This window comes from Corvus cornix, chromosome 3 (genome assembly GCF_000738735.6).
Source record: "Corvus cornix cornix isolate S_Up_H32 chromosome 3, ASM73873v5, whole genome shotgun sequence".
In the NCBI taxonomy this organism is placed as follows: domain Eukaryota; kingdom Metazoa; phylum Chordata; class Aves; order Passeriformes; family Corvidae; genus Corvus; species Corvus cornix.
This window is the reverse complement of record NC_047056.1, coordinates 59,762,288-59,783,970: the sequence shown is the minus strand read 5'-3', so window position 1 is coordinate 59,783,970 and position 21,683 is coordinate 59,762,288. Positions and strand designations below refer to the sequence as shown.

The following is a 21,683-nucleotide window of genomic DNA, read 5'->3' as shown; positions in this document are numbered from 1 at the left end:
GCAAGGCACAGAAAACCTGCAAGGAAATTTCAAGGATGGGAAAAACCCCCATAACGCCTGATGTAAGGAATGAAAAAAACAGCATGGGTAGCTTAACAGGAAAGAGAGACATGACACTGCAAGGCATAAGTGCTTTCACAGGGGAAAAAGTAACAGGTCCCCCACAACTCCCTGATGCACTGAGGAAGGCACAAGCAGAACAAGCGGCTGAAAGCAGAACCATGGCAAGCTCGAAACCAGACTTCATGAACAAGGCATGAAAAGGGACAGATGATTCTCTGCCTCCTAATGTTTTCAAACAAAGGCTAAGTGCTTTTTCAGAAAACAAGCCTTAATCAATTTATTGGATTCCGCAAAGGACATGGAAGGAAATGAAATTGCCTGTAAAAATAAAGATATCAAACTACCCAATCTAATAACCTTTATTGAATTTATGTTGGAAAGGAGAGTAAACGATTTTGGTGTTCTAGCAGAACATCCAAGATAAAGATGAGATCTAAATGTTCATTTAGCATTTAAATTTAATAAACTTAATATACATTTCAGGAAACCTTGTGCCTTGATATCCCTGGGAACTAAAGCCCTTTTTCATCCAAAATGTGTTTTCTGAGCAGTGGACTCTTACCAACTTACCAACAGCCTTACCCAGCTTACCAACACCCATCCTGGGCTAGGGACACCTGTGGGAATATCCAGTTCTGTGGGGCCAGTCCCAGCTCTGCCTCAGGGAGGAACAGGAGTTTTGACCCACTGGCATGTGCTGGAAGGCTCTGTTTTACTGAGCCAGGACCAAATTCCTGCTTCCTCTTTCTAGCATAATGACAGAAATACTGACTTTTTACAAAAAGTTTCAGTCTCACAGCAAATTTTACAGTGTCTTCCCTAAGAAAGTGCAACCTCAGCTCTGCCAGGTCAGCTGCCATGCATGCTGGCAATTTGCCTGTATGGAATGTGAGCATCTTGGCTTCTGCCCAAAAGGCTCCTGAGCACCTGCAATAACCAGGGTTTTCTATCAATTGTGGTTCAGTCTTCACAGGCACATCTTAGTCTTTCCCCTCAGCACCAATATGCACTTCTTTGCCTTTTTATATTCCCTACTGAAGACATCTAGAAATTTAAAATAAAGTTTTCCTTTGGAAACTGATTGAAACGAAATATTCAACAAGAACGTGTGTGAAAATATGTGTTCTTAACACACACACACACACAAACACACAAAGAAGAGCAGTAAAAGTAATTCCTTCCAGCAAGGTAAGTGTGATGTTCATAATTTCTGCTGTTAGTTGGCAAGTTTGGAAAATAGAAAGTCATTTGAAGTTTGAATTAATTCATTTGTGTTCACATTTCATGCAAATAATCAAAACGACACAGCTGAAACAAGAGTATTATTGGCTGTAAAATTAATGTTCCTTAAATTCCCTCTCACAGGAAATTAAGCTTCTGATTCAAGCCAAAAGGAAAACTTTGAAACAGCTGAAATCCCTGTTAACCATAAAGCAAACTGTGGGCAGGCCCACCCTGCAGTGCCGTAGGGGTAAGAAGCAATTGGTTCTGTTTTTCCAGCGGGTGAGAAGTCAGTGACAAGTTCACAAAGCCCATGAATCCCTCTATTTTCTCAAACACACCCAAGCTTCACAGATGAGCCAGGAAACCACATGTTGCTGTGTAATCCACGCCTGGCCCACATTTCCCACTTTCCCTCTGGATGTGGCAGACGACACGCAAAGCATTGCTGCTGCAAACGCCGCTGCCTGTCCAGCAGCAGAGCTCCTCTTGGCTTTACACAAACCATCCCAGCCAACCCAGGTTGGAAATGATCTGCCTTCATGGTAAAAATATGTTTGAACTCATTTCCACTGCATTTGTCCTGCTTCAATATGGAAACTCGCACTGCACATCTGCCACACTGAGCAGCCATGAGCCAGGTTTTGTTCCTCAGGTAACTGCTGAGAGCAAAGCTGGCACCTGCCGTTTCACAAGAAGTTTGTACAAATGCAGAGGCTTGAGAATTTTCTGATTCTTCCTGGGCAGAAGTTAACCACTTCCAATCCATCAGCTGCCTGATCCACCAGAGGCAGGTGTGACAAGCAAGTCAGCTACTTACTTCATCTCCCCTGACTCGCATTTGACAGAAAGAAATTGTGTCACAGGTGCACAAAGTAACCCAATTTAAATATCCAAGTGAGTGTTTTGCCCTTGTATGCAGGTATTTAGCTCCCATAAATATCATTATGGTCCGTAACAGATGCATCAAAGAGCAGTATGCCCCGGCTCATTTTGTAATGTCACAGTGCTTGGAATTCAGTCACAGACTTCACTCTCAAAGACTGAGCTCTCTGATTACTCGAGATATTTCTATTTAAGAACATCAGTTAGGAAGGAATTTTAAAAATATGCCAGAAGAGTGTTCATCAAATACTGCAACTGTTTTGCAAACCAGAAAAATAACAATCACAATAGTTTAAAAAACCCCTCTGAATTAACTTTTCATGCACAAAAAAATAGTCTAAGAAATGTATTGATCACAGCTGACAGGTATCTATTCAAGGAAGGAATTATCTGGCAACAGATGGGCCTATAATAATATTAACATCTTCACCATCTGGCTTTTAATCCATGCTTTTCCTCAGTAGATCATAAAGCACTTTATGAATGAGGTCAAACATCTCGTGGGGAAAGACAGAATAAGATAAAATGGTGAGAATCTGAAGCTGAACAAGTATAAGCAAGAAATAAGACACACTCCATTCACTCTTTTATCAATTACAACGACAGGTGATTACCAGAACAAGAATTTGTCTGTAAACATTATATTGTCCATCACTTGTCAAAAAGGGAGGACCTCAAACATCCTACAGTTCAAAAAAATTACAAGCTTCATATAATTTTTGGGTGAGGTTGTTTGTCTTTTCAAAACAGTTGGTGAAGAAAACAAGGTGAACACAGAAATACCTCTTTCCTCTGAAAGTGTAAAAATCTACTGCATTTCCCCTTGGCTCCAGCCTACCCACCTACACAATTAGTCAAGCAAATCTTGTACAGTCTTTCTGGATGCTTGGACAGAACTTCTCACCCTGAAGGTGTAGAGAAGGACTATAAAACAAATAATCATCTTTTTAAAATTTGATTAAGATGATCAATGCATGCAAGGCACAGTTTTGCCATATGCTGGTGACCAGATGGGGAAAATCGAACTACTTGAACATTTAAAAGGTTCTTGAATTCTCTGGCACATCTGCCCCCCGCCAAAATCATACATTTTCAACTTTACTATGAAAGAAACCTTTCTGAGTTTCATTGTTCTGCAGCTGCTCTTTGGGAAGAATGCTGTTGGTACAGCAGCACCTCAGTCACTCACTTCTTCCCTTGGTCTGAAAACTCTTCAGAGTAGCGACCACATGTGTGCCTGTGTGGTATGTACAACAGGGTCCTCACCCCAAGTGAGCATTTGAGATCTACTGTAAAATTGATAATATATCTAGAAAGAGGGTGCTGATTATTCAGAATGGCCTGTACAGTGTTAGCAGATGACAGAACCCACACTGCTCAAAAGGCAGCAGCAGCCTCACATACCGAGCCCTGCCCAGCCCAACATATTCAAAGGTTTCAAAGCCCTACATTACTTCAATACACACTTTTAAACTTTGTTGCTGAGTAACTTTGTGAGTGAACTCCAGTACTACTGGGATCACAGGCCTACACAAACAAACCAAAGTCCAAAAAGAGATAATGGCCTGAGCAAAGGGCAGAATGTCCATCAGGGAAAAAAGGAAGAAAGCAGGATAAATAAGGTCCAAACTTGGAGACCTTAAGGATCTGGCTTGGCACGGTTGCCAGAGAGGAAAATGAGCGTGGGTTACGTATTGTCGGTGTTTGTGAGGGAGCTGCCTGGTTATGTTCTCTTTGCTGGGATCTTTATGCCTGTGACTTTACTCCTGCTGCTGCTAATTGCCTACTTCAGGATCAAACTAAGAGAAGGTGAGTCAGGATCTGGGAACAAAGACTGGGTAGGCAGACAAACCTTCTCATTCAACAGACAACTTAGGCTTGTAGCATTAACTAAACTGAAGAGAACTATGATCAGAAACAATTTTATGAAGTTGTACTGTATTTTAGACCATCTTCTATTTGAAAAAGACTACAGGTATTTGTTTAGAACTTGGATTGACCCCTCATTTAAAACTCTGTAGTTTTATATATATCATACTATAGAAGATTTTACTGTTTTACACTATGGAAGGGGCAATCAGATTGAAAAAAAAAAGACTAGGGCAGTTAAAATACAGATAATTTTCTTCTGTGCTTACAACCGTGCAAGTCTTCAGGTAGCAGCAGTTACACCCTATAAGTAATTGGGCTTTAAGTACATGTCTGTGTTCTTTCAAAAGTATGTATTTGCTTTTACTTTGTACCTAAAAGCATATTTGCTATGTTGCCTTTTCTATTTTAAAATCAGCTTATACTCACTTCAAAAATCTATCTTCTGAGTAAAACCAAACAAACACCCACCCCAATGCAAATGTGAAGTGACTGTAACACATCTGTGTACTGAGAATGAAGGCTGCTCACAGAGCCCAACTGGGCTACACTTGTAGAAGGCAGGGAGTTTCTTTTAGAAAGGAAAATCCTGTGCCTCAGACCGTCCAGTCTTGCTGGGATGATCTTCATGCCCTCCACATTTGGGTCCCAGCTGCAGCATCACAGTCACATGTGCTCATGTTTTAGGGTTCCAGCTGCCAAAGCCACTCTTGGGGCACATTCAGATCAGAGGCCTCAACCATTCTTTTCTTCATCCCTTCTAAAACATACTCTCACAGACACTGGGCTAAGCTTGTTCCTCAGATTATCTGTCTTTTGAACCTTTTCTCCATATGGAATGTCTGGAGAGCTAAGACGACAGCCTAGGTTTTCTCTGTAAACTTCAGAAGTGTCTTGATATAGCTTGGTGAGAACCCTGGCTGGGACAATATTTCACAGCTCTGCCACTATAGGCTTCAGCTCTAGCAGAGACCTGGCTGTGGCAGACAGGCCAGGCCTGTCCATAGGGTTCTGCAGATCAGCTGAGGCTTCGCACCGAGCTAGCCCACGGTGCATTAGCCCAACAGGAGAAGGATTTACCCACCAGTGCAAGGCTAGGAAAAAAATCTCACTTAGATGCTAGGCCAAACACTGTAATTTGTGCACTCACATTTTCCTCTATCCTGAAAACTGGGCCACTTAACATAAGAAAGGTCATATATAGCCAGAAATGTAAAATAAACTAACTTCCCATTTTGTGTAACATCTCCAGGCACTTAGATCTGAGGCTTTAAGAGAGGGAGGGTGTTGGTTTGCTTATGAGCATACACTTCAAGTTACCTTCAGGCTGCTAAAACTCAAACATTTCCTGTTCAGGATGTGCTTTCAGATGCTGAATTAATCTGCATGGGTAGCCTGCTCCACACGCCTAACCCAGCCCTGCATTGGGTTATACATTATTCTTAGAGCAAGGTGCTGATGATTTTTCACACGCTAATAAAACAACATCCAAAAAACCAGTGCAATGCCAAAACATAGTGCAATTCAGTATCTGTGAGGAAATAGGAAGGCTAAGTACTGAGAGGAGTTTTCTTTCTTGAAAGTGGCTGAAATGGAAGAGAATGAAATTATTGCATTTGACTTCAGATAAAAGCAAGGATTTTCCCTTTCAGTAAATTACCAGCTCTGTGCTCACATGTGTAAGTCAGACGTTAGTGATTATGAAATAATACTGAGCTGCTACTGATCTCCCTGTTACCTGGTGATGCTCTCGCTTTTCTATTCCAGCTAGGATGAAGCAAGCCAGGAAAAGCAGGTGGGCTACTGATCCCATCAGTTCAGGTATTTTGCTGAGGCTCAGACATTGCTTTCATTAAGCAGATGAACCCATCTGAAAAAAAACCCACAGACATTTGCATTCGTGGTGCATGATCAACCCCTGAAACAGACTGTCCTGCCTTTTTTCACAGCACTCATATCCTCCTTAGCTACACTTTCTCCAGGTCTGTAAATAATCTACGGCACCAGATCTTAAATCCTGCTTCTCTTTAAGCACAGAAATTTTAGCTTTGGATTTGTAATGAGTTTAAGCAAGCAATGGTTTCCTAAATTTTCTGAGATTAGTAATTAAGGGTGTAAGAGAGAGGTGAATGAAGCAGTTGGCAGACTTATTTGCCAAAGGAATATTGCTGCTGCGCTTCTCTCTTTCACAACCAAGAAGGGAATCATCTGGCTCAGGAAAGGATACACTCAGTTTGCAGATCACAGGTGTTCTGGCTGGGATTCTCAAGAGGATGTGAGATGAATTCCTGTCTATTCAATACTTCGGCCTTGCTCTGTCTCCAAGATCTTCTTTTTCTAGAGTTGAGACTGTCAGAGACCAATCTACTGTTTTGGCCTCCAGCCAACTTACACAAAACGTCCTGAGCAGCTCTCCCTGTGCAGGCAAGCAGAGCTTCAGCTTAAAACCATCAGGTGAGAGAAACAGCTACAGATAAGCCTAAGAACAGACTCCTTCAAATGCCAGCTCTCCTACAGAACATCAGAAATTCAACAGGTTTCAGCTGCCTATTTCCTTAGATCTCTTTTTTGGGAAAAAAAAGAAAAAAAAGAAAAAAGGAGAGAATTTTTCACTACTAAAATCAAGGCTGCCTTGCTTCATTGTTAAACGAGCATTTAATTTTTCTCTGTGCAGCAAGAGAGAGGCTCTGCATAAATATATCAATATATAAGCACCTTATAAATAAAACTAAATCATCTAACAAAACAGCACACATTTCTCCTAAACAATAGGCAATAACAAGTGCTTTATGTCTTTTTAAATTTTTTTTATTTTCTCTGTTTCTCCATCCTTCTTGAAATAATCTCCTAGCCTCCAACAGCACCATTGTATTCTGAAGATGTTCAGTTATGTGGGCAGCAAGCATTTCTCTGGTCTGTCTGTACTACAGGCAGCATTGGGAGGATCAGGCCAGCTCGAGGTTCCCACAGCACAGCCACAGCAAAGCAGAACATGAACTGCCAGTGTAAGCTAACTATGTCCTTTGCTGTTGTTTAAGGATTTGATTCTGATTGAAAGCTGTGGAGACAAACAAAAAGAGAGCATTTCTGCTGATGTCAATAGTTTGTGTTAGCGCTTCACTGGGCATAGAAGCAGCCCCAGACTCACACTCAGAAGACTTCCCTCTAGGATCACGGGCAAACTAATACCAGTGTGCTCCTTAGAAACCTTCACCTTAATAAGATTAGTTCTTATTAATATATGCCAGCTCTTTTTCTTTATAAAACCTCACCACAAGAAATCAGAAATCAATCCATATTCTTATGGAATTTTTGTGTTGTTTGGATTATTTTTCAGTTGAGGAGGAAATGCCCATAGCACAAGACCCCAGGAATGCCTTCCTGAATCACCGTGGTCAGTGGAAGAAACCCAGGAGATCTGGACAGAAAGAGAACAGATACAAGAACTCAAGGACATTTAAGGGAGCTTCATGTCTCAGGAAGCAAGCTTAAACCCAGTACTCAGCGCTGCAGGCTTAATAATAACCATCTGTAAATAAACACCACGCAGGAAAACAAAACTGGAGGGGAGAAGTTAGTGCTGTGCTGTCCTAATGAAATAGCTGCCACCATCCAAAGAGTTCTTGTAAGCTCTAAGCTGCCCTTTGTGCAGCTCAGCAGAGACCAGACACCCCCTGCACTAGACTGTATTGGTTCCCTTGTGTGACAAAGGATTTGTGGGGAGGGACAGCACCCTGCTCACCAGCCCCTCCCTGGCCTACGAAGGAGAAAGCGACATAACGAGATCCTGAGAGAGCTGAGCTGGCACATACAAGGCAGGCAGCCTTATTAAATCAAGATGCATAAATAACAAGTTGTTACCAACCACTGACATCTGGGAAATAGAAAAGGGTTTTGAAGGGGAACTGACATTTATTAGCTTGTACACTTTGGGAAAAAAACCACTGTGGGTTTTGTAAAGTATCCTTTCCATAGAATTTGAAAGAAAAATATAACAGTAACAGGAAACAAAAGGATTTCTCTCTGCTGACTAAAAATGCCAAATTTTGAAACCATGGAAAGATTCAGTCAGGATTCTGTAAAATAGCTATTATTCTCCTTTAAGGACAAATGGATGACTTTTTCAAATAAAAAATTGCACAAGCATGAAGTTATCTTTTTTGTGTGTCAATTGACACACTTTTTTTAAAAAAAAATCTTCCTACCTGCTCTCCTGTAGCTGTGGGTGTACAATTTTTAGTGCATCTCAGATTGCTTGTGGTAGATGGCCCACAAAAATGCAACTCCAATCGTTTGCAGGTACTACTGGCTTTTAGTTTCTCTGATTCCGACTCTCAAGTTTAAACCCAAACTGGCAAGGAATGAGAAGTGACTATCATTACTGTCCTCAGTGTTTACTGTCCCTGTCTGCTAGTGATTGCTGTCTGCAATTACCTTTCATAAAAGCTGTTTGTCATTACTCATCCTGCAAGAAGAGTGGATAATGCCTTGTCTGAGATTATGTGTGGTTTGCACAGTTTCAGTTCTCATAGACTTTTAAGAACTCCTTGGAATAATTTTATAGAAATACTAATGAGGCCATGACCACAGGTTTAAAAAACCACCATAATTTAATAAAGACTGTGGAGAAAAAAGAATTTAAACAGCAAATACCTTTACAGCCTCTCTCATTTTAATACTACCCAAATTTTAAAAGACATAGTTCATCACACTGCTTTACATCTGTGCAAATAACAGAAGAAAGAACAGATGAAGAGACAATTGTTTGCAATTGCAAACACAATCTTTTGAAGGGAAGTTGTGACAGCTGCTGCAAAGAATTTACTTTCTACATTTAAGAAGGATGCTGCCTTCTTAAAGCAGTGGTCTGGGATATTGATCTGATGCTAAAGGAATTCTAACATACAGAATCCCAAACACTCACTCTCTCACTGCCCAAGAAAAGATTGGCCAGGGCTGCATGTAAAAATACAGAATGAAAATTGATTTTGTTAATTCCACAGTGTGTCTGAGAATGGGGAGATCTGAAATGTCAACAAGTGGTAACACTCTTAAATGGCACTTCACTGTAAAACAGTGGTACGGATACCGAAAATACTACTATATACATATACTGTGTGCCTTTGACAGAACTGCTGATTGAGCTGTAACTGCTAACATGTAGGAGGATCTGACATTCACGACTCAGCAACATGCAATGAAAATTCCCAGGCCTTGTTGTTTTCAGTTCCATTACTGAATAGTGTCAATAAAAATGTTTTCATGCTACCGGCATGAAACACATCATCGTATCCTATATAATTCCTTCAAAAAGGAAAAATACGTATTTAAATAACACCATAGAACTAAATCTTTGTCTAGATAAATTGTACAAGCATTATCTAAATATATATAGAGTAATTGCAAGGAAGTAACTTCTCTTCAACTACTGTTGTCACTGAGGAGTCCTCTCTCTTCCTGTCTCTAGCAATAATGTGAAGTTAGGACTCTACTCCACCAACAACCAGTACGCACTTTTAAAACCTTCCTGCCTGTGACTTCTCCTTCCCTTCCCAGAACAGAATTTAAAGTCTCAGCATTTAAGTTGGAAAGGTACAGAGAAAGATGGTAAAGTGATAAAGGATTGTGAAATCACTTTTGGCTGGGAATGACTGATGAGAGCGATTGTTAGGTGTCTCTTCCAGTATCTGCAGTGATGCTGACCAAGGAAGCTAGAGCAGGAGCAGGTTCAAAAGACACAAAAGGTGGTTTTGGTTCTTTTTTCCTTAAGACACATAAGAATGGTTAAAATGCCTGCCAGAATAAATTTTTAAAAAGCAATTAGCCAAAAATCCAGAGGCAGATAAATATGAAAGACTGATGGACCAGTAAGTCTTTGAAAATTGCTCAAAGCTGGAAGAATATTTGGGAAAGCACTACCTTCTAGTATAGTAATTATACTTACACACACTCCAAGGCAAGTACCAGTAGATTCAGAGGCAGAGATCTGGGAGAGTTAGTCACTTAGCCTGGCCCAGTAGAGACATTCATATAGACTTACCTCCAAAAACTCTGGTAGGATTTGCCTCACACCAAACAGAATACTTTAACACTACAGGAATTACCACAGCATTTCTAATGTCTGTAATTTGTATTAATATTACTATTCTATCTCTTTTTCAAGTGCAGTATGAAACCCTCAAACAACTGAGCAACCTGAAAATCAGAAGTTTCAAACCTTCCAGACATGTAGTCAGTTCAGTATATATTTTATTCCATCTGTTTGATGTCTTTTGTGGCCAAATTAAAAGCTGCTATTCAGCTTGACTGTCAAATAGAAGAATACTTCAAGAAATACTTTGTACTGTAGCTGCTCATTGCTTTTAGCAATAAATCTTTTGTTTCAAGTTTTTCACTGGAGTTGCATGCTTGCCCTTTACAAAACCTTTATCTAGGAAACAATCTGTAGAACAAGTCCAACATTTATTATGAACCCTTAGGTTAGCATTATTAAAAAGGAAGAGGTATTAAATGGTTTTGTGTAAGACCCACATCACTCACTTTTCTAAGTATTTAAGCAGAATTAATTACTGAAAAATTGGCCTGTAATAGTATTTGAAATTGACCATGTATTATAAAGCTGGCTTGTGAAGTGCCTTGAGGCAATTTCTATTTTTGCATGTTGTAGTTTTTGCTGTAGATATACCATATATAAAAAGGTAACAACGAAAGTTCATCAGAATGGCACAATATTCCAGAACATTTGAATAATTAAATACAACCAGAATCTGTAAAACTTGACTATTTTTAGGACTGATCACACTTAAGGCTTAGGTTTTTCTGCATGACAATGGCTGTTTAATTAGTACATGTTTAATCAATGCAAGTGACAGCTATGCACAAGCTATGCTATACTGACCTGAAAATACTATTAATTTTTCACTAACAAAAGGTTCTATAAGTATTTGAAGAGAGATATGTCGCAGTGAAAATAATATTGTTTCATTAATATTACATTTGCAGTTTTAAGGATTAAATACAATTGCAATTAAACCACTATTGATCTAGTGTCTAACTAATCAGACCAATCCAAATCAATGAGTTCAAATAATATGCTTTCCTCCCATCAAACGAGATCTGCAACTAATACTACACTATATCAAAAATACTTTAAGGACTTTTATATAGCTTTTTCTTACACTTTTGTAGGAAAAATCCACTAAGACATCCTTCTAAATGCATGTTTGTCCATTTTGACATACACTTACATATTCCAAACTTGCCACTTCTTTGACAACCTCTCTACTCACACAGTGTTGTGGCAGTGTTATTTGGTCATGCTGGATGGGGTTCTCTTCCCGTTTTTGAAAGGCAGAGTATCTCTGGTATTGAAGGAAAGCAGGTAAGCTGTTATCTGCTAATTTTCCAGGTAATGTGGATGCAATTGAGAATGACTATACATGCACAGAAATTAACATCTCTGTTACTGTTGTCATATGTTATCCAAACTATGCAGAGCCAAAGCTAACACGAACTTCTGCTACACAAGCATGCTGACAGATGGCAGCCATCTAAACTGAGAATAGCACCAAAAATACATTGCTCAGAAGTGAAGAAGGATGTCGTGAGAAGTTTTATGATTTGTTTTGTTATCTGAAAACCACAGTAAATCCTAACTCAATGAACTCAGCAGAAGCATTTGCAGACTGAGGGGCATTTTAACTTTCACTGTGATGTTCAATCTCCTCTGTTTTAGCAGCTGAAGATTTCTTCTCTAAACTACAGATATCAGGAAGTTTATTGGAAGATGTTTAGAAAACACCGGTACTCAAGTACCAGGCAATCATACCACCCTTCTGGCAGCCCTGCAGACCACTCACACTAATCCCTGTTTTAAGGCTCTGTGACCTCTAGAATTGCAGTTCTCAGAAGTAATCTGCTCACTTTAAATATCCTCCAAGCTTACGTCTGAATCCCCAAAGTCATACAGAGAATAAACAACTTTATTTTATAACAGAATTACAGAAAGCAAAATATCACTTAATACAACTTCAAGCTACTATAAATCTAATTTGGCATTTTAACTATACACAAAGTCAACAGCAAAAAAAAAAAAACAACCCCAAACAACCAACCCCCCTGCAAGAACAAATTAAAAATAAACCCCAATATAATTAACAGGTTTTTGCCATGGCAGTCTCAACTGATGGTACTCTCTTATTACTTTATGAATGGAGTCCATTTTACACCTTTTATTCAGTATCCTAAAAATCTGCATTAACCATTAGAGGAAGCATGTGAAACATATACCTTCTCTGTAACAGAAATGTCAGTTCTAACATGGAGACACAGTGAGGTTTAAGAGCAAGCGAGCATTCTACACATGTATTCAAATAATGGAAGTATTGAAATTGGGACACAGTAAGAAAAAAAGCACTACGGTTTTAAGCTGCCTAGATCATCTCTTGTTGGAAAAAGAGAAAGATATTTTGTTCTTCCTTCTTTCCTTATCTGGAATGCTGCAGACAGCAATAAGTCTGCAAAAAGTTGAGCATTGGCACCAAAGTGCAAAAAGAACACAGTGCTCAGTCAGAAGAAATCTGTCTGCAACTCCTTCTCCTCTACAGACTGCCACACCATCTCTGCTCCACAGAGAGGAGCGCCTTAGAAAAGAAAGAGTTACAGAGATACCAGTATAAAATTTATCCAAAGAAATATATTTTTTCAAATTTTAGCAAATGTTTTATTTTTATAAAAAACTTTGTTATGTGATATCATATATTTACCTGAATAATCTGAAAAAAAAAATCTGTAAATTACTCCAGTAAGAGATTTCATTTGAAATATCTGAAAAAACTATATCTAAATTAGTAAAGATCCTCATTCCTGCACAATTACCACCTGCTCCAGTGAACAATGATTTCCAGACTTCTTTTGTTCACTTTCATATAATTAAGAATCAGTTTCAAAAATACAAGTATTTGTGCAAAAGAAGATCATACCCTCTAAAACTTCATTAAAAAAAAAAACCTCTAAGATTGTTAAGAAGTGGTTATAAAAATAAACAAGAAAGATTGTAAGGGAATATAGACCAAAGATGTTAAAATGGAGTTTGGTATTGGCATTTAAGTCGTGCACATATGGTCACTGTTGCTAGGCTTGGTGGATTCAGTGGAGCTGTGATGACTTGGAATGACTACAGTTCTTCGTGGTCAGTATCATTTTTATTTCTGGAAGAAAAAATGAGGTGGAAGGTTACATAAGCATTTGCAACAGATACCATGTGAATGTCACATCAGAGTCAGAAAGTAACTTTCTCTATGCAGGGTTCTTTGGTTTGTTTTTACAGGAAGGGAAGGTTATTTCATAAAAAAATGTTGCATTGACTAAAACCCCCTTCAACCAATATTAGGCAAACAGTACTACACTTTCTCCAAGTATTCATCTTGCTTTAGAGCATTTTTTCCCTCCCCCAAATTCTCATGTTATTTTAACTGCAGCCACTCGCACAGTTTACTGAAAATTTTAATTCACAACCTAGAGCATAAATAAAACAGGAAGGTACTTGTTCAATTCAGTAATCCCTCAGAATCAGAATGCAGTATCTTTTGCTTTTATTAAAGAAAACAAGTCTACACAAAGAATACTGCTGTAGTCATCAGAGCTTTCATCACCTCAGAAACAACTACGCAAAATTCATTGCATGACTCCATTGCCTTAGCACAGGAGAGCAAAAGGCTCTTGACAGATACCCAAGGCACTTCAGGTGGCTTCCTTTTGTTTAGATTACTGAATTTTTTCCCTAAAGTTTAACTGAAAGGCAACATCAGTCAAACAAGTCTCCAGGTCTAACACAAAAGTAGCATGGAGAAATGTCCTCTTTTATTCTCTCACAAGCATTGCAGACCATGAACCTGTAGAACAATTGGCAAACTCAGAGAAGAACATCTGACACGCTCCAGTATTTTGCAAACAATCATTCCACAGTGTATATATTTCTCAGAAGTGCAAAAAAACCAACCCTCACACAATGGAAAGAATTCTTTGAATGCTTTTTTTCCTGAATAAAATTTCTACAAAGTAGTTAAATATTTGATGAAGGAACAAAATGCAGAGTGCAGCTGGCCACTAATGTAGAAACATGGTACAAACCTGCCAAGGTAATTTTTTCCTCCCATGACCCAGCCCCTTCTAAAAAGATGCAATTATTTCTATGGGATAGATCATGTTGAACAACAATTCTGGATAAAGGCAGCATGAAGAAACTGGCACAGTCTACGCATATATAGGAGAAGAGGCAATCCCTTCTCCCAAGACTTTTAAATTCACACTGATTAATAATAAATGAAAAATGTGATGGTAGCACATATAATAGTAAAACCCTGCAAATCCAAACCATGTGTTCTGCTGCCTCAGTGTATCTTTCTACCTTAGATCCTGCGATGGAAGTGCTGAAAATATGCGAGGGGTGGTTTGTGTGTGCATGTTTAATGTTGCTGTGTACCAAGGGACCAGTGAAATCACCCAAAGCACGGGCATTCTCCTTACTGCAAACAGTGATGTGCATTTTTCCAAGCCTTCTAGAACATTTATGTGATGTGGGGACCCATTGACACCCCCCTATCTCACAGTTCAGTACAGTTCCTTATCCTCTCCTGTGCTTTCAAACTGAAGCTGGAGCATACATGTTATACTCATTTTCAGTGTCACTAAGCAACAAAGCTACAAAACAAATCCAACTGAATGCTGAAACAAAGGTACAATGAAAAAACAGACGTTTATGTAGTGTTTCTTATTTTTGGTGCTTTTCCCCAATTTTCCTTCACAAGCAACCCCCACCTCCATTGTTATTTACAGTTTCTAATATTATCTAATGTAAAAATAACTTTTTAAAGTATTAATGCTACAACATGAATATCCAGTTGTGTGCTGATCTAGCACTTCCGAATGTGATCCATGTTTTCTCCTGGTTTGTACATTTATGAACAAAAATTATTAATTTCTTTTTCAAACACACAATGATCTGACCAAATCTGAAGAAATTTTCTAGAGGCAGCCCAAACTTAGTTCTACTATGTTTTACATCCTGAAAAAGGATGTAAATTTATGTGCTGAGAAGCTCAGAGGAAAACTGGCCAGAAGATACTGTCTAAACACACAGGATCAAAACAAACATCGTAGTTCTAGCACAATCTGTACGAGGTCAGGAAAGGCAACTGGAACCACTTTGACAGAGAAGGTGGATAAACTTCCTGTCTGCAAGCAGAGGGCAGGCATCCTACTCTTATCCTCATATTCTCCATGGCATTCAACATTGCTGCTCTATGCAGTACTGCATGTAGCAGGAGTTCAGGACAAACTCTCGGGAGAGTTAACACGTGCAGTGATGAGACCCAACAATCCTGCCAGCAGATGAAAAACTCTTGCCCCAGTACCCCACCACAGGCAGTCTCTCAACTGACCCTATCCATGTCAACAGCTGGCAATGTATATTAGCTCTCCCCTTCCTCAGCCACACACAGGCCCCCCCACTACTACCCAGATGTTAGGAAAAGAGACACTTGTAGGTAGACTAAATAAGCTAAGGATTTAGTCTATGTCTTTCAGCTGAAAATATGCATCTGTGATCAGACTAGCTCAGGAAGAGTCCAATTCCTTGATAATGGTCATGCTCCATGGAACAGCATTCATATATCCTCTCAACTGATAACTGAATCTTTCCTCTTCTTGATCCCAGAAGTGATACTCAACAGTTAAATCCTCAGGTCTTAGAAAATTCAGGCACAGGAATAAAGCGGATCTTTTTAACATGACAAATTATCAGGATTATGTGAAAAATATCCTCCACTCTAGTAGCTTACACCAAATTTGGAATCAAGTCAGTGTGTCATTTTTCATATATTCCTTGCATTTCACGGCTGTGCTCAAGTCTGCTAAAGCTGCAGGTTGAAATTTATAACGGGTGGTTTCCTTGGGCAAAGAATTTTGTTCAATACTAAGGGAATGCCTGCCTGCACAGGACATAGAAGTCTCTTGTGCACGGGGCACAGCCACCATTGTATAAAATACCGAACCAGGGAAATAAGAATCATGACTAATCTCATTTCTTTAAAACATACAAAATGTATTTATTTTACCTGTCTCTCCCTACATCAACATTGATCAAAGTGCATATTAAAAACTCAAAGTTGTACTAAAACAATTTTTCTTCTTGAGATGTGCCAATTACATTGCTGCTCGTCTAGCTAAATACAGAGACTGGTTGGTAAAAAATTCACAGGTCTCCTAAAGAAGGCTTAAACCACTGAAAGTTTTTAAATTTAATTTCTTTAAAAATCTCTCCCATTGACATAACCATTTAACCATTAACAAAACCTTTTTCTTGAATCTGAATCTACCATTAACAAAACCATCAAGTTTCAAACACCCTGAAGCTTGAGTCTCATACCAACAGCGTGACAAGCAAAGGAAATCTGAAGCTTTACACCCCAAATGGTTACTGAGCTTTAAGACATTAGCCTATAATGAGTGCAAGAGCAGATTTATTCAGTGTTCATCCTGATCTTTCTATTGAATACATAAAGCAGAGCTGTATTGTGGTTTTTTCCTTCTTTTTTTTTCCTCTACCTAGAAAGGAGAGCCTAATAAACTAACGTAACTTCAAATAGCTTTTTCAACTAATAAAAAGCTTTAAAACTTTAGCTTCCAATACATTTACCTTCTTGCCTGGGAAAATGATAAAAGGCCAAAATTTCAGTGTATTTAGGATTAAGGATTAGCTGACTAAACTCAAATGTCCAAGTGTGTCCTTCCTGGAAACTACACAGTCTTCCCACTAAACAAGCAAGATGTTAGGCAAGAACTGTAACTGTGCAGGTAAACAGAAAACTGTGACATGTACTTCACATTTTGCAGAAATAGCCCAAACTCACTTCAATATAAACTATAATAACTTGACCAAACATTGTAGAAAATGCCACGAGAGCACTGTGACAAAATTGGGAGACATAAATAGGAATATTTGCCACTGAAATTAATGTCAGATTAGACCTAAGATAAAAATTCTTATTCTAATAGTCTTCTATTAGCACCTGTTTCAACTCACCCTTTAGTGAACGCCTATCTTAAAGATGCCCCATATTCTTCAGCTGAAAAGACATGAATGCAACAGAAAACTGATGCTATGTTTTCTTACGTTAATTATATACATAAGCTTACCTGAAGTATTTGCTTGAGGGCATTTTTGATTTTAGTCTTCATCTTCCTCAGCAAGTTCAGTTTCTTTGTGCACCACCACTCTTGTCACAGACATGTCAGGGTGCTGTTCTTTGGCTTCTTTGATTGCCTGTGCCAGGGCCTGCAAACGTATTTAAAATATAGAACTTAACACACCAAAGGACATTCACGTGGGGCCACAGAATGGAGGATTACCTTTGGAAAATTTGGTTATAATTTTTCAGAACTGTAAATTCCTGAACTTGAGAGGGATCAAGGGTAAATAACTAACCAAACCCCAAACCAAACCAATTCCCAAAACACAAAACCCAAGTGAGAGGAAAAAAACCAAACCAACCATGCTAAAAATTTACCAAGATTTTCAGGAAGTAACGAATAACCATAAAGTTGTAAGATAACTTTCTATCTCATCTCAGGAGAAAAAAGTATTCCTATATCCCAGAAGTTTTTGAACTTCTTCAAAAGATCTAACAAATAACACCTTAAGAAAAGTGTAAGATAGTACAGAAAAATAAGAGTGCCCTTCAGTTTCCTGAACAAAACAGAAAGATACTTTGGAATGTATACTAAGTATGGTACTGAAACTCTGGAATCAGATCATAACAGAAATTTCTTTCTCAGCACAAGAATCTCATTTTTCTCCTTGTACTAGTTTAAGAGAAATTTCTCTAGCTTAATTCAGGGAAGTATAAATGTAAGTATCATTCAGTTTCTTGTAATCCCTCCCCATCTTAAGAAATTTTATCATCTTGAGATGTACCAATATACCCAGTTGGATCAGATGACCATCTTAGGTCCCTTCCAACTGAAATGCAGTATTTTATTCTACATCATAGTAAACCACGTAAGAGTACCCTCTGAATCATCACAGGTTAAACAGCACCTGGTACCTTCTCTTTCTTGCCCTGATCTACACATCTTATTTCAGTGAGCTGTACTACAGGTGGAACCTAACATAAGAAAAAACCAGAAGACAAGGAAAAGCATTATGAGGCAACAGTTCACCTGTTCACCTTAGTATTAAATGCAACTAAAAACCCCCCAAAATACTAGAAGGAGCAAGGAAAATATAGTGCAACAAAAAGGTTTATCTTAATTTAGAAAAGTGACTATTTCCTGAGCTAGCTACAGGTATTAAGTGAGAGAAGAAATAACTAACTCTGAAGAGAGATTGAATACACCAGCATTAGGCACCCTAACTATTATGTGATACTGAATTTGAAATCCTATTAAGGGAATATGTACAGGACACGCAATGTGCATTGGTACAATACCGGTGTTTGGTGTTTGTTTACAATCAAACCATAAACAATGAAAAACCCCTAAGACTCTAATTGTTAAATTACAACAAGTAATACAAACGTTTATATTCTGAAACTCCAAATTGAAATATTATTTTCCTATTGAAAACCGGTTTAGTCATATAGGGAGCTAAAAGACAAAATAAAAAACATCCAGCATGTAGTTTGGGCACTTAAGAAGCTCAATATTCACTTAAGAAAAAGCAGCAGATATTTCTTAAATCGCTTAAAAGCTGGTCACTGTTGTTTTAAACTTCAGTGATTAAAATTCTATTTTGTACTTCCTTTTTTATAATTTCATTCTTTACTTCATTATTCACTTGTCTCAAATTAAAGAATGGCTTTGAGAATTGTCTGGTATACTAAAGCTATTTTGTGACCTTTCCAGACATCTGAAGTGCACTGAACATGTGTCAAGGCAAACAAGAGCCATCCATGCCTGATGCTAAACAGCGCATTTAATTATGAGTGTCAAGAAGAGATTCAACTTGTCAAAAGACACTTTCTGGACGCAAATCAAAATGTGAAAATAAATTCCCTGCAAAATCTCAATATATTACAATTCATAAGTTAAATTAAACCCTTATGCTGATCTGTGAAGCCTTCGGGAAGTTAGAAAGATATTCACCGCAAGGTAGGCTTTTCCATTTGTATTAACCAATGACTGGTGATTGCTTTTGTTACTAATAGTTTCTTAGATTAAAAAACTCCCTGTGTAATCATCACTACAAGGACCAGATAATTGACTTTTGTCAATTATTTTCCTGTGTAGTTCTCAAATTCAGCCATATTAATTTGCCACTAGAAGTGATTTTAACCTTAGTTTCTAAGACATTGTAAAATACTGCTTTAGTACTGATGGAGATGAAAGGTACATACAATTTCAGCAGATCAACAATTACTTTTGTTACACATAATTCTACAAATACTGGCCAAAACCTAATTTTTAAATTCAAGCAGTTTATGTTTTAATGTATTTCAAAGTTTTCAGTCAAAATGAGCACTGCATTCAGATGTTGCTGAAACAATGCAGTAGAGACTCCCATCTATCCAGATTAGCGTATCAAAATAAGATTATTTCAGTAATGCTTTTCCTACCAATGCAAAAGCTGAATTAAATAAACTGGGTCTCTTCCAAGAAGAGTAATCCCTTTAAAAATAGTAAAATCCATTCAGATGATCTATGATGCAAACTTACAAATGCTGTTTTCCTTTCACATATATTCAAAAGGCTTCTTAACTGAAAACACTAGTGATTAATAACTACGCCACAATTAACAGTCTCAGGGTCCTTCTATATACTTTTATTCAATTTTTCTATCTTTCTCTTACTTCAGATTTCATCAGACTACAAAACGCACATTTTAAATGTTAAGTTTGCGTACTCACCTCATCATGGTCAATATCTGCATCTCCAGTAATGACAATGCGCTTCTCAATTCTTGTTTCTGATACTCCACCTTTTACCATCTACAGATGATAGAAAAAAACCCCCACAACATCCCTGTAATTATTCCATATTTCCACAAAGCACTGCTTTCTGCTGCACTAAAGCAAACAGATTTCTGTCTGAGTTGCAATTCATACTAAATGCGTTCAGTGTTAAATCATCCTTTCCTTTTTCAGGTACACAGTTGGTCACCGTCTAGCAATTGCTAAACTTGATAAAAATCAAGCAATAGAGAATTACTCCTGTTACTGGAGCCCATGATTGGCAAACTGTAATTCCAGCTTCTTCTGCCATATAAATCTGGCAACATGGAAATTCCAGGAGTCTTTTATTTCAACCCATCTATCATGGGCTTCTCCTCAGTCATAATCCTATGCCATTAAATACAAAGATGATCTGGTTTTTAATTCTGTCATTAAAGGACCTTCACCAGATATTTTTAACATATTTCACACTGCTGAATAGTTTTGCAGTTTTTTTCTTCACTTCTTATTCTAATGATTAAAATACTTTACCTTATAAAAAAATTCTCACAGAAATAACATTATTTGCCTTTTTAATCAGCCTGTATATGAGAAAAGAATAAACTACTACTTAAGATACACTGACCATACTAGAAAATAGCTAAGATGACTCTGTTAAGAACACCATTAGAATATTAAAACTATTTTAGAAGGTCCCTGTATCAGTAATGAACAGTTTGCGATGTAAAATAGAAAGGTAGCTTAGAAAATTCAAACAATCTTGTTAGACTGCTTATCATCAATTCAAAAAAGATAAAGATCTGCTGCATCATGGTAATCCCAGTAATTTTTCAGAAGACAAGACTGAAACCATTTTCTTTCTGTTCCTTCCAAGAAGCAAGACTATTTGACATCTGAACTTGACAAGCAAATGTACATTTCCTGTCAAAACTCTGATTCAATTCATTGAATAAAGATTTTTTTCCTAAAATGGTGGTGGTTTAATGTTTCCAAAAGGGAGCAGGAGTCTGAAAAGGATCTGTTGACCAGTCTGTATAACAAAACATTTGCACTTTTAATTTCGAGCTTACTTTATGTGACTCACTTTCCAACATTATCCTTCCTCTGTCATTTTGTGCATAAGACTTTCAATCTTCAGAACATTTCGATCTTTAGAAAATACATCCAGAGAGCAGTGAACTATTGTTCAATTCTGTCATGTTGCAAAACTTATGTCTCTTGGGGGGGGAATCCTGAATTCACACTTTGTTTCCCTCTTCCATTTTTCTTTGCCCTAAACAATACTTTCTATAATTTTATTAGAAAAAGATGCTAAGAGTTCAAAGAGGAGTTGAAAACTGTGCTATTTAGGCATGCCTAAAATTTAACAAATATTTACATAAATTAGCAATAACAATAATCATCATCATGCTTTGGTAGTTCAACACACTCTGGCATGAAACATTACATGTTTCATGTTTTACATGAAACAGATGTGATCTCCCATTAACACTGAGTTTTCCTTTCCAAGCATGGAATGCAGAGCAAATAATTCAGCACCCAAATACGCTTGCAAAGTAATGTAGCAGAATGATCTGTTTTTAAATATTCCCTAAACCTAGGAGCACAGGGATGATCAACACAAAATCTGGGAAAACATTGTTTCAGTTCACCATGGTGGCATTAGCAGGGCTCCTGTGGACCTCAGACAAATTA

The 21,683-nt window shown here is 38.0% G+C and overlaps 1 protein-coding gene across 28 annotated transcripts in view; it reads right to left on the bottom strand.

The window, feature by feature from the left end:
* Positions 1 to 12,002: 12,002 nt before the first annotated feature.
* EPB41L2 (erythrocyte membrane protein band 4.1 like 2) overlaps positions 12,003 to 21,683 on the bottom strand; it is a 113,723-nt gene continuing 104,042 nt past the window's right edge. For all 28 annotated transcript variants that reach the window (XM_039567860.1, XM_039567861.1, XM_039567885.1 and 25 more), the window contains 3 exons: positions 19,944 to 20,024; positions 17,236 to 17,374; positions 12,003 to 13,247 (listed from right to left, as the gene is read on the bottom strand). In XM_039567860.1, the coding sequence (XP_039423794.1) occupies positions 17,267 to 17,374; positions 19,944 to 20,024 (189 nt within the window). In that variant the 3' untranslated portion in view covers positions 12,003 to 13,247; positions 17,236 to 17,266. The remainder of the gene's footprint in view (positions 13,248 to 17,235; positions 17,375 to 19,943; positions 20,025 to 21,683) is intronic.